Raw genomic sequence first — 14,622 nt, 5'->3', positions numbered from 1 at the left:
AATTGTCAAAATATTACACAATATAAAGATGCACATTATTCTCTTATGCTCAAAAAATCTGTAATGCCCATGTCTAATACACAGAGAATAAAAAATAACAGTAATAAGAAACAGAACAAAAAAAAAAAAAAAAGAATTACAAACACAAGGTTTTAAAGCCTTTTTTAGACAAAGAAAGAACATAATTACATTTTTACCAAAAAAAGTCTTGAACTTGAATATTTATGTTGAACTTGGCAAACATCAGAATCAGTATCTATCAAAAGTGCTCCACCTCCTGTCTTTTACTCAATACCACTGTCTCTAATCCATACAACATCTCAGGTCTCACCACAGTCCTATAAACTTTCCCTTTCACTCTCACAGATACTCTTCTATCACAAATCACTCCTGCTATCACTCTTCTCCACTCACTCCACCCTGCCTGCACTCTTTTCTTCACTTCTCTAACACACTCTCCATTACTTTACACTGTTGACCCCAGGTACCTGAACTCCTTCTGCAACCTCTAGTTCCAGAGAAAGACCTCAGTCCTGGGCCACATTCAGTACAAAATCTTCTTGCAGTTATTGCTGAAAACCCTATTGTTTCCCACATTCACGCACCAAGTGCTCTGATATCAAGGAAGACGACGTTCCTTTTCTCGTCATATCTAAAATCATATTACGGTGCTGTTCCAAGACCATTCTGATTAACTTCTTTGATCTTCCACATATTCAGTTTGCATAAAAAGTGTCAAATTTAAATTCGAAATTTGGTTTCCCTTTGATTTTTCATATTTAGCTTCTGAGGTATCGCAAAAAATATTAATAACAATGACGGTCCTTTTTATTAATCAAATTCTCTCTCTAAAATGAGAATTGAATAACCAGAAGTTACACCTTGAGCGACCTGCTAGAGAGCCCTGAGCTGCACCCCAGGTTTTCTCACCCTACATCAGTACCTGACTTTACTAATGACCTCATGGCTGAATGAACACAAATCTCTACAGACACAAATTCTAGTGGAACAGAAGAGGGGAGGTTCTTATAAAAGCAACTGGGGACTAAATTTAGAAGGGAATGTTCAAAATCACATACTTATCTTGTGATCAAGTGTCTTTTGCTTTGATGTATTGTAATTCTAATAACATTATCCTCTGCAGCAGAGGTAGCTCTCAGTCTTAATATCTTGGGACGGTCCTCATAAAAGACTGCTTCATCAAAGCGTTTGATGGTAAATGCCCTTACGGATTCATTTAAAGTTTTTGAGTTATTGACTAACCTTCAATTCTCTTCCTATTGATTTAACTAAGTGTTTCTTGCCATAATATCAAGGACCCAGGAAACACAAACAGCACATGAACATTCTCGTTCTTTTTCCGATCCGTTCCCCGAAGATTTCCGATCAGTGCCGATCTTTTCCGAAGGCTGCTCGCGGTCTTCAGCGCCCCCTATGGGTTGGCCCGGTATCGCCCATTTTCCACTACCGAGAATGGAGGAACTTGCTCTGAAGCTCAGCATGGATGGCATCCAGAAAAAAGTGCTTTCTCCTGGAAAAGGAGAAATCCCAGACTACGTAGACGGCACGAAGGTAAAATGATAAACTGTGCGATATTTATGGGGATATTTATAATTAGTAAAGTGTTGTTCGCACTTAGCTGCTAGGAAGCTAACAGGCTAATTAACCCAGCTAGCGGCCTTTACTAGCGCCTTGTTTACACTCATACGTCCGATATATAATCTATATTTTTATTATCTTCTTACTATAATAAAGATTTTTGCTTCTTTTGAGATTTATTAGGAAAGAGATCAGTAAGTGAGCAGTGTTGTTAGTGGTGACTGTTAGCGAGATAAGCATCGGATGCTGGTACCCATATTATATTATAGGTTTTATTTTTCAAAAATGTTCTCTTCATGTTAGAAGTTTAATAATATAATCGGTATTTATGTGCATAATAACATCTTAAATGTCTAAAATTACCCTGGGGGGAAATGTTTGATTGCGTTAAGGATTTACCTGCGAGCAAATGTACTGAACTGTATGATTAAATCAATCTGTTGTTTGGAATAAATATGAATATTAAACATTAAATTAATACAGAAGGTGTGAGAATTGACAGATTAAAACCCTGTAAGATGTTTAATGGTTTGTCATTAATGGGGCGGATGAAAGCTGTGTCATGACTCGTCCTGTACTGGTTTCATCTCCGTCCAATCAGATGCTCCCAAGAATGTCTAGGCCCCGCCTCCTGCCTCATGAATGACAGGCGATCTCGGTGTTGTGTTATGATTAACGCACGTATTGATGGAGATGAAAACAGGATGGAAAACGTGATTCTGTTGATCGTCAGGAATATCGATTCATCTCCATCAAGATCTTGTCTGCTCCTGAAGATGTTCCTACAGCTTTGTACCTGCTGTGTAATTTCATTCATAATAATATAATGTCTTTCTGGAACTGTGTGTGTGTGTGTGTGTGTGTGTGTGTGTGTGTGTGTGTGTGCGTGCGTGCGCAGGTGGAGTTTCATTACCGCAGCAGCCTGTGTAACGGTACAGTGCTGGACGACTCCAGGATGATGGGAGGGAAAAGTAAACCCATGGAGCTGATCCTGGGGAAAAAGTTTAAGCTGCCTGTGTGGGAGCGTGTGGTGAGCACCATGAGACCGGGCGAGATCGCAGAGTTCACCTGCGATGTCAAGGTATGTACATTTTTAGAAGTCAACCTTTTTTCTCTGCAAAAGTCCATACCGATAGTTTTTCCTGCTTCCGGTCTGCTGTCATTACAAGAGCGACCTCTAGAGGCGAATTGTTGACATCGCGTGCGGTTTTTTTTTTTTTTTACCCGGGAGACTGCGCCCTTGGAGATCGCTTTATTATATTTATTATTTATAATTTGTTCATGGTTTGGACATGTGCAGAGGAGGGACATGGGGTATATCAGTAGGAGAATGCTGAGGATGGAGACACCAGGAAGGAGAAAAAGAGGAAGACCAAGGAGGAGGTTTATGGATGTGGTGAGGGAAGACATGCATGTAGTTGGTGTGAAAGAGGCAGATGGGTGGAGTGGAGACAGATGAGCCGCTGTGGCGCCCCCTAATGGAAGCAGCTGAAAGAAGAAGAAGAATGTTTATAATTTGTTCATTATATAATTAGATTTATTAATAAATATATTTGTTATTTTTGTTTTAAAGTGGAGTGGGCTGCTTGTTTTTGTTTCAGTATGTTTTGTTTCTGGATCTGAAAGTAGCGAGGTGGAGGGTTCTGTAGTCAGAGTCGGGTTGGGGACATCTCAGAGGTTTCAGGTCGTTTGTTTAAATCCTTATAAAAGGAAATGGGGATAGAAAATGCAGACTTAAGGGTTAAAGTCGGTTTCACCTTGAACATGTGCGCAGTAGCCTGTTTTCAGTTGTATCTTCTCGTCCCTCCAGCACACAGCTCTGTACCCCCTGGTGTCTCAGTCCCTGAGGAACATCAGTGTGGGTAAAGATCCCCTGGAGGGCCAGAGACACTGCTGCGGCATCGCCCAGGTCCACTCTCACCACTCTCACTCACACAAAGACCTGGAAGAGCTGCAGGCCAACCCTCAGCCCCTCGTCTTCACCATGGAGCTCCTGGAGGTACGTACGTGTGTAGATAGATGGATGAAGATTTTGTGGAATGTTCCAGAAGTTCTGTATGGACCTCCAACAGCACAGCTGTGTATTGTGTGTGTGTGTGTGTGTGTGCGCGCGTTTCAGGTTTTGTCCCCAGGCTCATTCGAGTTGGAGACGTGGGCGATGACGGACGAGGAGAAACTGGCCGCTGTGCCGCAGATCCACGAGGAAGGAAACGCGCTCTTCAAACAGGGAGACGTACAGAGAGCCGCCGACAAATACTACAACGCCATCGCCTGCCTGAAGAACCTACAGATGAAGGTAGAAATTACACATAGAGGTGTGTGTGTGTGTGTGTGTGTGTGTGTGTGTGTGTGTGTGTGTGTGAGTGTGTGTGTGTGAGACAGAAGGGGAGGTTAAAAGAGACCAAAGGAGAAAGATAAAAGACAGAGTGAACAATTAATGTGAGAATTGGAAAGATGAGGAGGGATAGAAAGAGAGTGAGCCTCTGAGACTGAAAGAAAGAGTGTGAGAGAGTTAGAGAGGAGGAGAGAAAAGAATGAGAGACTGGAAAAGAGAGTGAGATGGAAATGAGAAAGAGAGACAGAAAGACAGAAAAGAGTGAGACAAAGAAGAATAGAGTGAGACAGAAAGAGGGATATAGAGTAAGACAGAAAAAAGAAGGATGGCACTGAGAGGAAGAGTGTGAGAAATATGGGGAGAGAGAGAGAGAGAGAGAGAGATTAGTTATTACACCTCTATTATTCATTATCCTGCTGTTAATATCGTCTCAAAGTTAGAAGAACGTTAGTGGTTCGAGTTTCCTCTGTGTGTGTGTGTGTGTGTGTGTGTGTGTGTGTGTGTGTGTGTGTGTGTGTGTGTGTGTGTGTGTGTAGGAGCAGCCCGGTGATGAGCCCTGGATTAAGTTGGATCTGATGATCACACCACTGCTGCTGAACTACTGCCAGTGTAAACTGGTCCTGGGTCAGTACTATGAGGTGCTGGATCACTGTTCCTCTCTACTCAACAAGTACGAAGGTGAGGGACACGTGCGTGCGTGCGTGCACACACACACACACACACACACACACACACACACACACACACACTTTCAGGTTGTGTCTCTCTCTCCCTTTCTTCTCTCCCACTGTCTCTTGCTCTTATTCCCTCTCTCATCATCTCCCCTCTCTCTTTCTCTCTCATCATCTCTCTCTCTCTCTCTCTCTCTCTCTCTCTCTCATCATCTCTCTCTCTCTCTCTCTCTCTCTCTCTCTCTCTCTCTCTCATCATCTCTCTCTCTCATCTCTCTCTCTCTCCCTCTCTCATCTCTCTCTCTCTCTCTCCCTCCTATAGATAACGTGAAGGCGTACTTTAAGAGAGGAAAAGCTCACGCCGCCGTGTGGAACGAGGTGGAAGCCCGTGCCGATTTTGAGAAGGTTCTGGCTCTGGACCCGTCTCTCGGGCCGGCCGTGGCCAAAGAGATCCGAGCGATGGAGGATCGCATCCGAGAGAAGAAGAAGGAGGAGAAAGGACGCTTCAAAAACCTCTTCAGCTACAGCAGCACTTCAGCAGCCGCGACCACGGTCAGTCCCACCATCATTCATTCAGCATTTCAGCGCCGGTGCTGATTCTGATCTTCAGTACTTTAATAGAACAATCACCTGCTTTGTGTTTCAGAGCTGAGAGCCGGCGTGGACGCTCGTCTCCGTTACACGCTCCTGAGGACACGCTCCGTTATAGAGACGCTGTAACACCTGAGCACGTGAACTCTGCACCATTTCAACACCAACAGCTTCCCCTGGGTCTCGCACACACACACACACATACACTCTCAAATCTAATGTCCCAGTAGTTCAGGTTCTTCCACGGCAGCATGGTGAAGAACCCGATGTTGGGGACACGCCCCCCGGTCGTGTGGTCAAGGTGCAAACAGGAAGTCACAAACTTCCTGAAATAGGACACGCCCCCTTGAAAAAAAAGAGGAAGACAATCAGATATAAAGTCCCCCAGCACCTCGTCATTACTTTCCAAAGTTTTTAATTCACTTTGTACTTATCATGTTTACGTGTACACGTGTCGTTCGTTTTAGTCATGTATAAAACATATATAACGGAAATACTCACACAAGTATGAAGCCGTGGTGAAATCCACGTCACCGTGTCGTCTACATCGCCATCGTGGAATTGTACCCGGAAAAACCCCTCAGTACACTTCCTGTTGTTCTGTATACACACACGTTCCTACTTCAGAGAGATGTGGCGTGGTTTGATGTGGGTGTAAGTAGAATCTAATCTCATGATGATATTTTTCACCAGTGACCTTTTGCTTGTTTATGCCTTACATGTGGCTGTAAAAAAACACCACTGCATTTATGTTATTACAAAGAAAGCCAAATAAAGTATACGTACTGCAGACGTGACGTTCACACGAGTCTCTGTTTGAAAAGGTTTCAAATGAAAAGATCTGCATTAACAGCATGAACTTCTTCAGCAGTAGTTTGAGCTACAGGAGCTTGTCTGTTGGATCGGACCACACGGACCAGCCTTCGCTCCTCACGTGCATCAATGAGCCTCGGCTGCACGTGACCCTTCCTTGGAGCACTTTTGATAGACTCTGACCACTGCAGACCAGGAACATCTCACAAGAGCTGCAGTTTTGGAGACGCTCTGACCCAGACGTCTAGACGTCACAATTTGTCAAACTCGCTCAAATCCTTAAGCCTGAAGAGATCATCAGTGTTCTTCACCTCACCACTCAGAATGTTATAGTGTGAAAAATCAAGTGTAAATCAAGCAGGAAATATTAGATTTGTCTCCATCTCCTGTTATAATCATCAGTTTCTGTGAGATTCAGCTACAGGGGTGTAGGCAAAGTCAGGTACTGATGGAGGAGAGGAGGTCTGTGGTGTGTTCAGTGTTTACGTTTATCCTAAAGGTGTTGAATAGGGTTGAAGCTCTATAAAAGGTGATCTTCATAGAGTTTTGTGCACAGGGGCATTATCATGCTGGAGCAGGTTTGGGTCTCCTAGATCAAGCAAAGGGAAAATGTCATGCTCCCACATCCAAAGACGTCCTACACAATTGTGTGTGTAATTTTGTAGGAACATTTTGGGGAAGAACTAGAAGTCTGGTGTCCGAATACTTATGACCAGTGTGTGTGTGTGTGTGTGTGTGTGTGTGTGTGTGTGATTTACAATCTACAGAAGACCTGGACTGCAAAGAATATTAACAGTTTTGAAACAGGTTTAAAGAAGATTAATTTCCAGGATCCAATTTTAGATTTTTCAACAAAACTACAAAAAAAAGTGTAGGAAAAATATTCACATGAATATTTAGAATCTAATCATTGATCGAGATCATGTGATCTGTAACACTGAGCCGAGATTGATGTCAGATTTCTCAGTTTCATGTAAAAGCCTGTTCAAGTGAAAGCAAAAATCTAATACAAAAGAAATTTCTGAGGACTTTCGAAGTCTTATATAATAGGATAATTTGTACCTATAATAATAATAAAATAATAATAAATATAAGATCTTCAGTGTACGCAGCAGAAACACAGTTTGGATGGTTAATTGCAAAACCGGGTTTTTATTTGGGATTTTTTTTTTTTTTTTTTTGCATTTAAATACAGAACTGCAAAAAGTTTGAAATTACAAAAGTAATGATTGTAGAACAGAAGTGTGTGTGTGTGTGTGTGTGTGTGTGTGTGTGTATGTAAGAGAGAGACAGTAATAGAGTATACAGAGAGGTGTGGATGTGTGTTATGTGCGAGCGCTGCGCTCGGTCTCAGCTAGACACTCTCTCACTAGAGCTCGGGCGTGGATGATTCCTGAAACACACAGACCAGAAGAGAGGTGTTACACATCGTCTTTTCTCTCAGCCCCATTTCTGTCTGAACATCATATCATAAAACCTGTCACTCTGTTCATGTGAGGAGAGTCGACATTAACTGGATTGTGATTGGTCAGAAAGATGATTAACTGTATAGTAGTACAGATGTTACAATACTGCATTTATACATAATAAACTAAACCAAACAACTCTTTCATATGTTGCACTCTACTGTAGTACACTATACTGTATTTACATACTACAAAACTACAGCATACACGCATACTATAGTATACTGAGCTACACTACATTATATTATGCATATATCTAATCTATTTAAAAAATATAAACATAAGATATATATATATATATATATATATATATATATATATATATATATATATATATATATATATACACACACACACACAAATAAAGTCTATATATTGACAAAAGTTTGCAGACACCTGGTCATAAATACTGCATTTTTTTGAGCATCATGTTCCACATTCAGTCACAATTTGAAGATGTTCCACTAGATCGTGTGGGCATTTGCGTTCATCAGGTATTAGTAAAGTCAGATACTGGTGTAGGTGAGAAAGCGATGAGGTTCACATTCAAGGTGTTCAATAGGGTTGAGATCAGAGCTCGAGCAGGAGATCTTCTACTCCAGTTCGCTTTGTGCTTTTTGGGTTTCACTTGAACTCGGAATGTAAAATGTTATTATACAGCATCCGGAGACGTCTGATACGGTTGTGTGCCTCCTGCTTTGTGGTAACAGTTTGGGGAAGAAGCACATATGCCAGGAGAGGTCAGGTGTCCCAATACTTTTAGTGAATATACAATAATAAGACAGGAGTGATGGGTGTGGATGATGGAGATATTGACAGTAGTGTAGATTTAAAGTGTCCCAGTGTGATAGTCACTTTAGTGTTCATGTGCTGATAAAGAGACACTGAGGTGTTCCAGTCCAGTGTTAAAGTGCATAAGAAGGAACAGTAAACCGCGAGAGAAGTCCAGGTACACCAGGTCTAGGTGTTCTCCCAGTTTAAATATGTTCACGTACTATAGGAACTAATGCAGGTTTGTTTTCAAAAAGACTAACGTTTGATTTTTCAGCCCACAGTTCAGTCAGCTCTGATTTTTGGCCCTAAAAAGAAAAGAAAACTGACAGATGCAATTCTAAATTAGCTAAAATTTCTAGCTGGTGACACGCGGCATTAGCAGAATAACGTGTGTGTGTGTGTGTGTGCGCGCGCAACATTAAAACGAACCTCTCTTCAGTCTCTCCATGGCACTTTTACTGCCGGCGTAGGTGGGTCTGATTTCTCGACTCATCTCCTCTATAACGGACAGCAGCTCGCTGTAGGTGGAGCCCTGAGACACTTTCACTGGCTGAGATTAAAAACAAAACAACAAATCAATCAAAACAACATAAACCCTTTTTTTATAGAGAAAATATCTCTATATATACTCATACTTTTATATTCATTTCTATGATGCACTACACTATAAATACTGTAGTACACTTGACTATGCTGATCTACACTATATCACAACATACTATATTTGCATGCTGTAGTATGTAGTATGCACTGTGACAGTACACTTCACTTTACTATTTTTATACTGTATTTATACAGTATAAAATGCTACAATATTTATATTTATTATATGTTTATACTATACTTGTGTACTACATAGGTATATAGGACTATTATATTGACATTCTATAGTATAGTATGATGTACTACACTATATTAAATAGAGCTGCACGATTTGGGAAAAATGTTGCAATTATTGTGGTCAATATTGCGATATCGATATAACAATAATAAAACTAAAGGTTTTCAAATTAAATATTTTTTACTAAATGAAATAACATTTGTATCAGTGAGAGGTTTCAGATTATCACGTGATGCAGCAACTTTAATCTTACACAGTTCCTCTCTGCTGTGTTGATCTTAAAGCTAAATATCGCTATATAACAGAGGTAGCGATTTTTTTGGCTACCAGTTCAGTGTCGATCTGCTCTGCATCCACCTTCACCTGGTCTCCACGCAGCACACGGGAAAGTCACGTGACCCCACGCGCACTTTTTTTTGTTAACGTGCGGGAAATCGGCAAACTGTTCTCAGAAGGAATGTCTACACATGCACTTATTTATTTCATTAAAAACACACACACAATCACGCTATTTATGTACTATATTACATACATTTACATACTATAGTGTAGTATGCTGTACTGTACTATAGATACAGACTATAGTATAGTGTAGAATGCTGTACTGTACTATATATACATACTATAGTACAGTGTAGAATGCTGTACTGTCCTATATATATACATACTATAGTATAGTGTAGAATGCTGTACTGTACTATATATACATACTATAGTATAGTGTAGAATGCTGTACTGTACTATATGTACATACTATAGTATAGTGTAGAATGCTGTACTGTACTATATATACATACTATAGTATAGTGTAGAATGCTGTACTGTACTATATATACATACTATAGTATAGTGTAGAATGCTGTACTGTACTATATGTACATACTATAGTATAGTGTAGAATGCTGTACTGTACTATATGTACATACTATAGTACAGTGTAGAATGCTGTACTGTACTATATACATACTATAGTATAGTGTAGAATGCTGTACTGTACTATATACATACTATAGTATAGTGTAGAATGCTGTACTGTACTATATGTACATACTATAGTATAGTGTAGAATGCTGTACTGTACTATATATACATACTATAGTATAGTGTAGAATGCTGTACTGTACTATATACATACTATAGTATAGTGTAGAATGCTGTACTGTACTATATTTACATACTATAGTGTAGAATGCTGTACTGTACTATATATACATACTATAGTATAGTGTAGAATGCTGTACTGTACTATATTTACATACTATAGTATAGTGTAGAATGCTGTACTGTACTATATGTACATACTATAGTATAGTGTAGAATGCTGTACTGTACTATATATATACATACTATAGTATAGTGTAGAATGCTGTACTGTACTATATATACATACTATAGTATAGTGTAGAATGCTGTACTGTACTATATGTACATACTATACTATAGTGTAGTGTAGAATGCTGTACTGTACTATATGTACATACTATAGTATAGTGTAGAATGCTGTACTGTACTATATGTACATACTATAGTATAGTGTAGAATGCTGTACTGTACTATATATACATACTATAGTATAGTGCATCATGCTGTACTGTACTATATACATACTATAGTATAGTGTAGAATGCTGTACTGTACTATATATACATACTATAGTATAGTGTAGAATGCTGTACTGTACTATATTTACATACTATAGTGTAGTGCATCATGCTGTACTGTACTATATGTACATACTATAGTATATTGTAGTATGCTGTACTGTACTATATGTACATACTATAGTATAATGTAGAATGCTGTACTGTACTATATGTACATACTATACTATAGTGTAGTATACTGTACTATATGTACATACTATACTATAGTGTAGAATGCTGTACTGTACTATATGTACATACTATACTATAGTGTAGTATGCTGTACTGTACTATATGTACATACTATAGTATAGTGTAGTATGCTGTACTGTACTATATGTACATACTATAGTATAGTGTGTTGTACTTGTACTATATGTACATACTATAGTATAGTGTACTGTGTTGTACTTGTACTATATTTACATACTATAGTATAGTGTAGAATGCTGTACTGTACTATATATACATACTATAGTATAGTGTAGTGTGTTGTACTTGTACTATATTTACATACTATAGTATAGTGTAGTACATATACAGGTATACAGGACTGTACTATACTTTCACACTATACAAAACAGCAGTACTCTTCACAGTGCTGTACTATACTACAGTACACTATACTGAAATGCACTTATATTTATAGGAACTTTGTTGTACTCTTCAGCACTTTACATCACTACATTGCATTACACTTAATGTAGATTGCTCCTACATCATTGTGATGGTGATATTTTGAGATTTTCCCCGTACCTGTACGAAGCCCATAGATGGTGGACCAAAATCGCTGAATGCCGGTCTGAAGGTGGAGGCAGAGGGCAGAGACGGAGACGAGCCGCAAGACCCTGGAAAATAAAATAAAAAACAACAATAAAGCCAACTTTCAAACAACCTTCACATGATCTTCGCATATCACATGGCAGAAGCTCTGAAGTTATTAAAACATCACACAGCCTGGAGCTAACACTGCAAAGCGGGCTGCTTAACTGATCAGCAGGGAGATGCATCGTACCACGAGACAAGGCAGAAAAATCAGACGTCGTTCATCAGCTTGATTATGAAATTTACTCATAAATGGTTTGTACGAGACGACATTTACACCAGAGGCGCTCATATACTAATTGTGTGTGTAAATAAAACAACATGTAATAACTAAAACCATTCTTATCCTACTGGAGCTCCTGGGTGCGTATTTATTCACAAAACTATCTGTAGACGAATGCTTAATGTGACGATGTTTAACGCTCAGGACGCCACCGTGCTGACGCCTCCTGGATTCTAACAGCAGATAATCACTGGAAGGAGTCTCCAGTGCCAGCACTTTTACCCATTAGTCACAAAGCAGCTTCAGAGAATTCAGATCTATAATGTAGAATCCAAGAGTGGAAAAGGTTCCTAAAACGACACGAGGAAGAAAAAAAGGGGAGTTCTGTAGATTTGAGAGTGACTTACAATTAGCTCATTTATACAACTGAGCAGTTAAGAGTTAGGGGCCTTTTTCAGGGGCCCAGCAGTGGCAGCTTAGTGATGGTGGGATTTAAATGTATAACCTCAAGGCCCTTTACCCTTCCTGCTTCAGGGATGCTGTACCACGGCTGACCACAACTTCCTAAAAAAGTTGGGATATGCGAAGAACATCAAGAGGAATCATCAAGCAAGAAGAACATCAAGAGTAATCTGACTCTATGGTGTCATGATGATGTTTTCCTGATATCAGATCAGAAAGCTGTAGATGAAGCTGAATGGACCTGGTGAAGATGAAGGTGGAGTGATAAGAAGCTCACCTGGTGGTGTGTGATTGGATCCTGCAGGAGCTGGAGCGATGGGTTTATAACTCATACTGGGTTCACCAAACTGCTCCGTTTTGTACAATCAAGTTTGACGGAGGTTCGAAGCACGCGCGCGCGCACGCACGCACACACACGCACATACACACACGCACACACGCACAACCCTGAGTATCACACAAACAACGCGCACTAACACTAAATCAATGACCAAACCACACAGTTATATAACTAACCGAACACAAATAAACCACTTTATCGTTTACTTTCATTTAGATTAACTTTAACGCTAATGGGAAATGCTAAGCTAAACGCTATGCTAACTCCCTTTACTAAACAAAGCCGCTAGTTAAATCTGTCGAAATACAAACTAAAGATTTTAAACGAATCCACGGACCGGAAATTATGTTTCTCTCTATAAATAAAACAAGTGTTTATGTTTTTACAAACAAATAAGGAAGCACCGGATCCGGGAACAGGAGAATAGAAAAACCCGGAGCTCTGTCAAAAAGCCGAAAATGGCGAACCACCGGAAGTCGTTCACGCATACGTGCTGAGAGGAGGGAGGGGTGGGGTGACGTCATGACGCAGCACGGGGGCGTCCGTGCGTGCGTACGTACACACCGAAACTGAGAAATCTTACTTCCGGGTAGCTGTTTATTTATTTATTTATTTATTTATTTATTATTATTTTTTCTAACTTTGTTAAACAATAAACTAAAACTAAACCCAAAATTCATATATCTAAGTTATTTAAGTCCCCTGTTACTTATTTACTAAAAAACAACCATATTAATTATTTACAATATTCATAATAATTCAAAAAGTGTTGCAGGGCCACTTGTAAATAAATAAATATACATATTTTAAGGGAAAAATAAGTCCCTGTACACTCATTCATGCAATTACTCCAATCAGCCAATCATTAAACAAAAATAAAATAAATTGTTAAATGTTCACATCAACGCTCAGAACAGGCCGTGACGTGATGGTGCAGGCTCCATCGTTTCTCTTCCTGATCTTCTGGGATTTTCACGATGCCATTTTAGTGCCACGTTAAAAAAAAAATCAGATCTAAGATTCTGAGAATAAAGTCGAAACAGTATGAGAATAAAGTGGAAATGTTTAGAAAACAAAAATCACAGAATGGTCAGAAACGTTTCCCTGTTTTGCATAAAACAGATGTGGAGGATTTGGTTAAATCCTACTTCTGGGTTATGATTCAGCAATAAGGACATTTTTTGTCTTCTGGTGCATCAGCATGGAGTTATAGCATTAGTCAGCATTAAAAAATGATCACTGCAGCAGTTCTGTAGGAAACATGCAGGAAATTGTCTCTTTTGTGTCTAAAATTGCGATAAGTGGTCGACTCCAAGGATATCGATGATTACATATGTGTGCTATTTGAAGGTGAGATGTTGTTCCTCAAGAGATTATGAGGTTGATGAATAAAGAAATCGACCCTGAAGGAGTTGAACACCGGCACCTCACCCTTGTGTCTTATGGACTTCGTTCTAGTATTGTGACTATTTTATTCTCATCATTGTGAAGAAATCACAGTAAAAATTAAACACCTGTAATGAATAACGTGTTCCTCCACATTTCATTCACACTCTGTTTTCTCAGGTCCAGCTATTAAACCAGTCACTCTGTAAGTATATCATTACAGGGTGAATATATATTGGCACCCGTCCACCCTGTGCATTAGTGGAAAGTGAGTCCTAGTGAGCAGTATTTACTCTAAAAGTTTTCTCAGAGTAATTCTAGAAATGTTCCACTAATGCTCTTCCTCTTACACTTACACTCATCTCATCCTGAATATTTAATGGGCGCACACAGGATATCAGCATCCATCAGAGAACCTAATGGAGACAGGAATCCCCTTTGTTTCACGATTCGGAGGTGAATCCATTCTTTTGAATAATTTATATCATTTAGTCAATAATATAGTGATTGTTAATACATTTGAATATTGTTGTGTAGATGATATTGTGGGCAAAATTAATTAATTAACATTAATACATATAAAAAAAAATCCTTAAGAAATCTGTGGGAGATTAGAATTGAGTATTCCCTACATGGCAACCCTTTTTTCACCC

The 14,622-nt window shown here is 39.4% G+C and overlaps 2 protein-coding genes across 2 annotated transcripts; one reads left to right on the top strand and one right to left on the bottom strand.

Annotated features, from left to right (window-relative positions):
• The first annotated feature begins 1,422 nt into the window (after positions 1–1,422).
• On the top strand, positions 1,423–5,988 carry LOC124377149 (aryl hydrocarbon receptor interacting protein). The gene is made up of 7 exons (XM_046836508.1): positions 1,423–1,572; positions 2,498–2,680; positions 3,410–3,598; positions 3,719–3,895; positions 4,471–4,612; positions 4,928–5,157; positions 5,252–5,988. The coding sequence occupies exons 1-7, from the start codon at positions 1,435–1,437 to the stop codon at positions 5,255–5,257; spliced, it is 1,065 nt and encodes a 354-aa protein (XP_046692464.1). The 5' UTR covers positions 1,423–1,434; the 3' UTR covers positions 5,258–5,988.
• Positions 5,989–7,141: 1,153 nt separating this feature from the next.
• cdk2ap2 (cyclin-dependent kinase 2 associated protein 2) lies at positions 7,142–13,069 on the bottom strand. Its single transcript, XM_046863500.1, has 4 exons — positions 12,521–13,069; positions 11,490–11,581; positions 8,679–8,799; positions 7,142–7,402 (listed from the first exon to the last, which is right to left on the bottom strand). The coding sequence occupies exons 1-4, from the start codon at positions 12,573–12,575 to the stop codon at positions 7,335–7,337; spliced, it is 336 nt and encodes a 111-aa protein (XP_046719456.1). The 5' UTR covers positions 12,576–13,069; the 3' UTR covers positions 7,142–7,334.
• Between the last annotated feature and the right edge of the window lie 1,553 nt (positions 13,070–14,622).

This window comes from Silurus meridionalis, chromosome 2 (assembly GCF_014805685.1).
Source record: "Silurus meridionalis isolate SWU-2019-XX chromosome 2, ASM1480568v1, whole genome shotgun sequence".
Lineage (NCBI taxonomy): Eukaryota > Metazoa > Chordata > Actinopteri > Siluriformes > Siluridae > Silurus > Silurus meridionalis.
The sequence above is the reverse complement of the archived record's forward strand: the minus strand, read 5'-3'. Positions and strand labels throughout refer to the sequence as shown.

What these genes read in the sequence shown, in the direction of transcription:
- LOC124377149 (XM_046836508.1), top strand. Translation starts at nt 1,435, where the DNA reads ATGGGTTGGCCCGGTATCGCCCATTTTCCACTACCGAGAATGGAGGAA. An exon ending in TCACCATGGAGCTCCTGGAG is followed by an intron (nt 3,599 to 3,718) that starts GTACGTACGTGT and finishes CGCGCGTTTCAG; the next exon opens with GTTTTGTCCCCAGGCTCATT. An exon ending in TCTACTCAACAAGTACGAAG is followed by an intron (nt 4,613 to 4,927) that starts GTGAGGGACACG and finishes TCCCTCCTATAG; the next exon opens with ATAACGTGAAGGCGTACTTT.
- cdk2ap2 (XM_046863500.1), bottom strand. Translation starts at nt 12,575, where the DNA reads ATGAGTTATAAACCCATCGCTCCAGCTCCTGCAGGATCCAATCACACA. An exon ending in ATCCAATCACACACCACCAG is followed by an intron (nt 11,582 to 12,520) that starts GTGAGCTTCTTA and finishes TTTATTTTCCAG; the next exon opens with GGTCTTGCGGCTCGTCTCCG. An exon ending in CATCTATGGGCTTCGTACAG is followed by an intron (nt 8,800 to 11,489) that starts GTACGGGGAAAA and finishes TTTTAATCTCAG; the next exon opens with CCAGTGAAAGTGTCTCAGGG.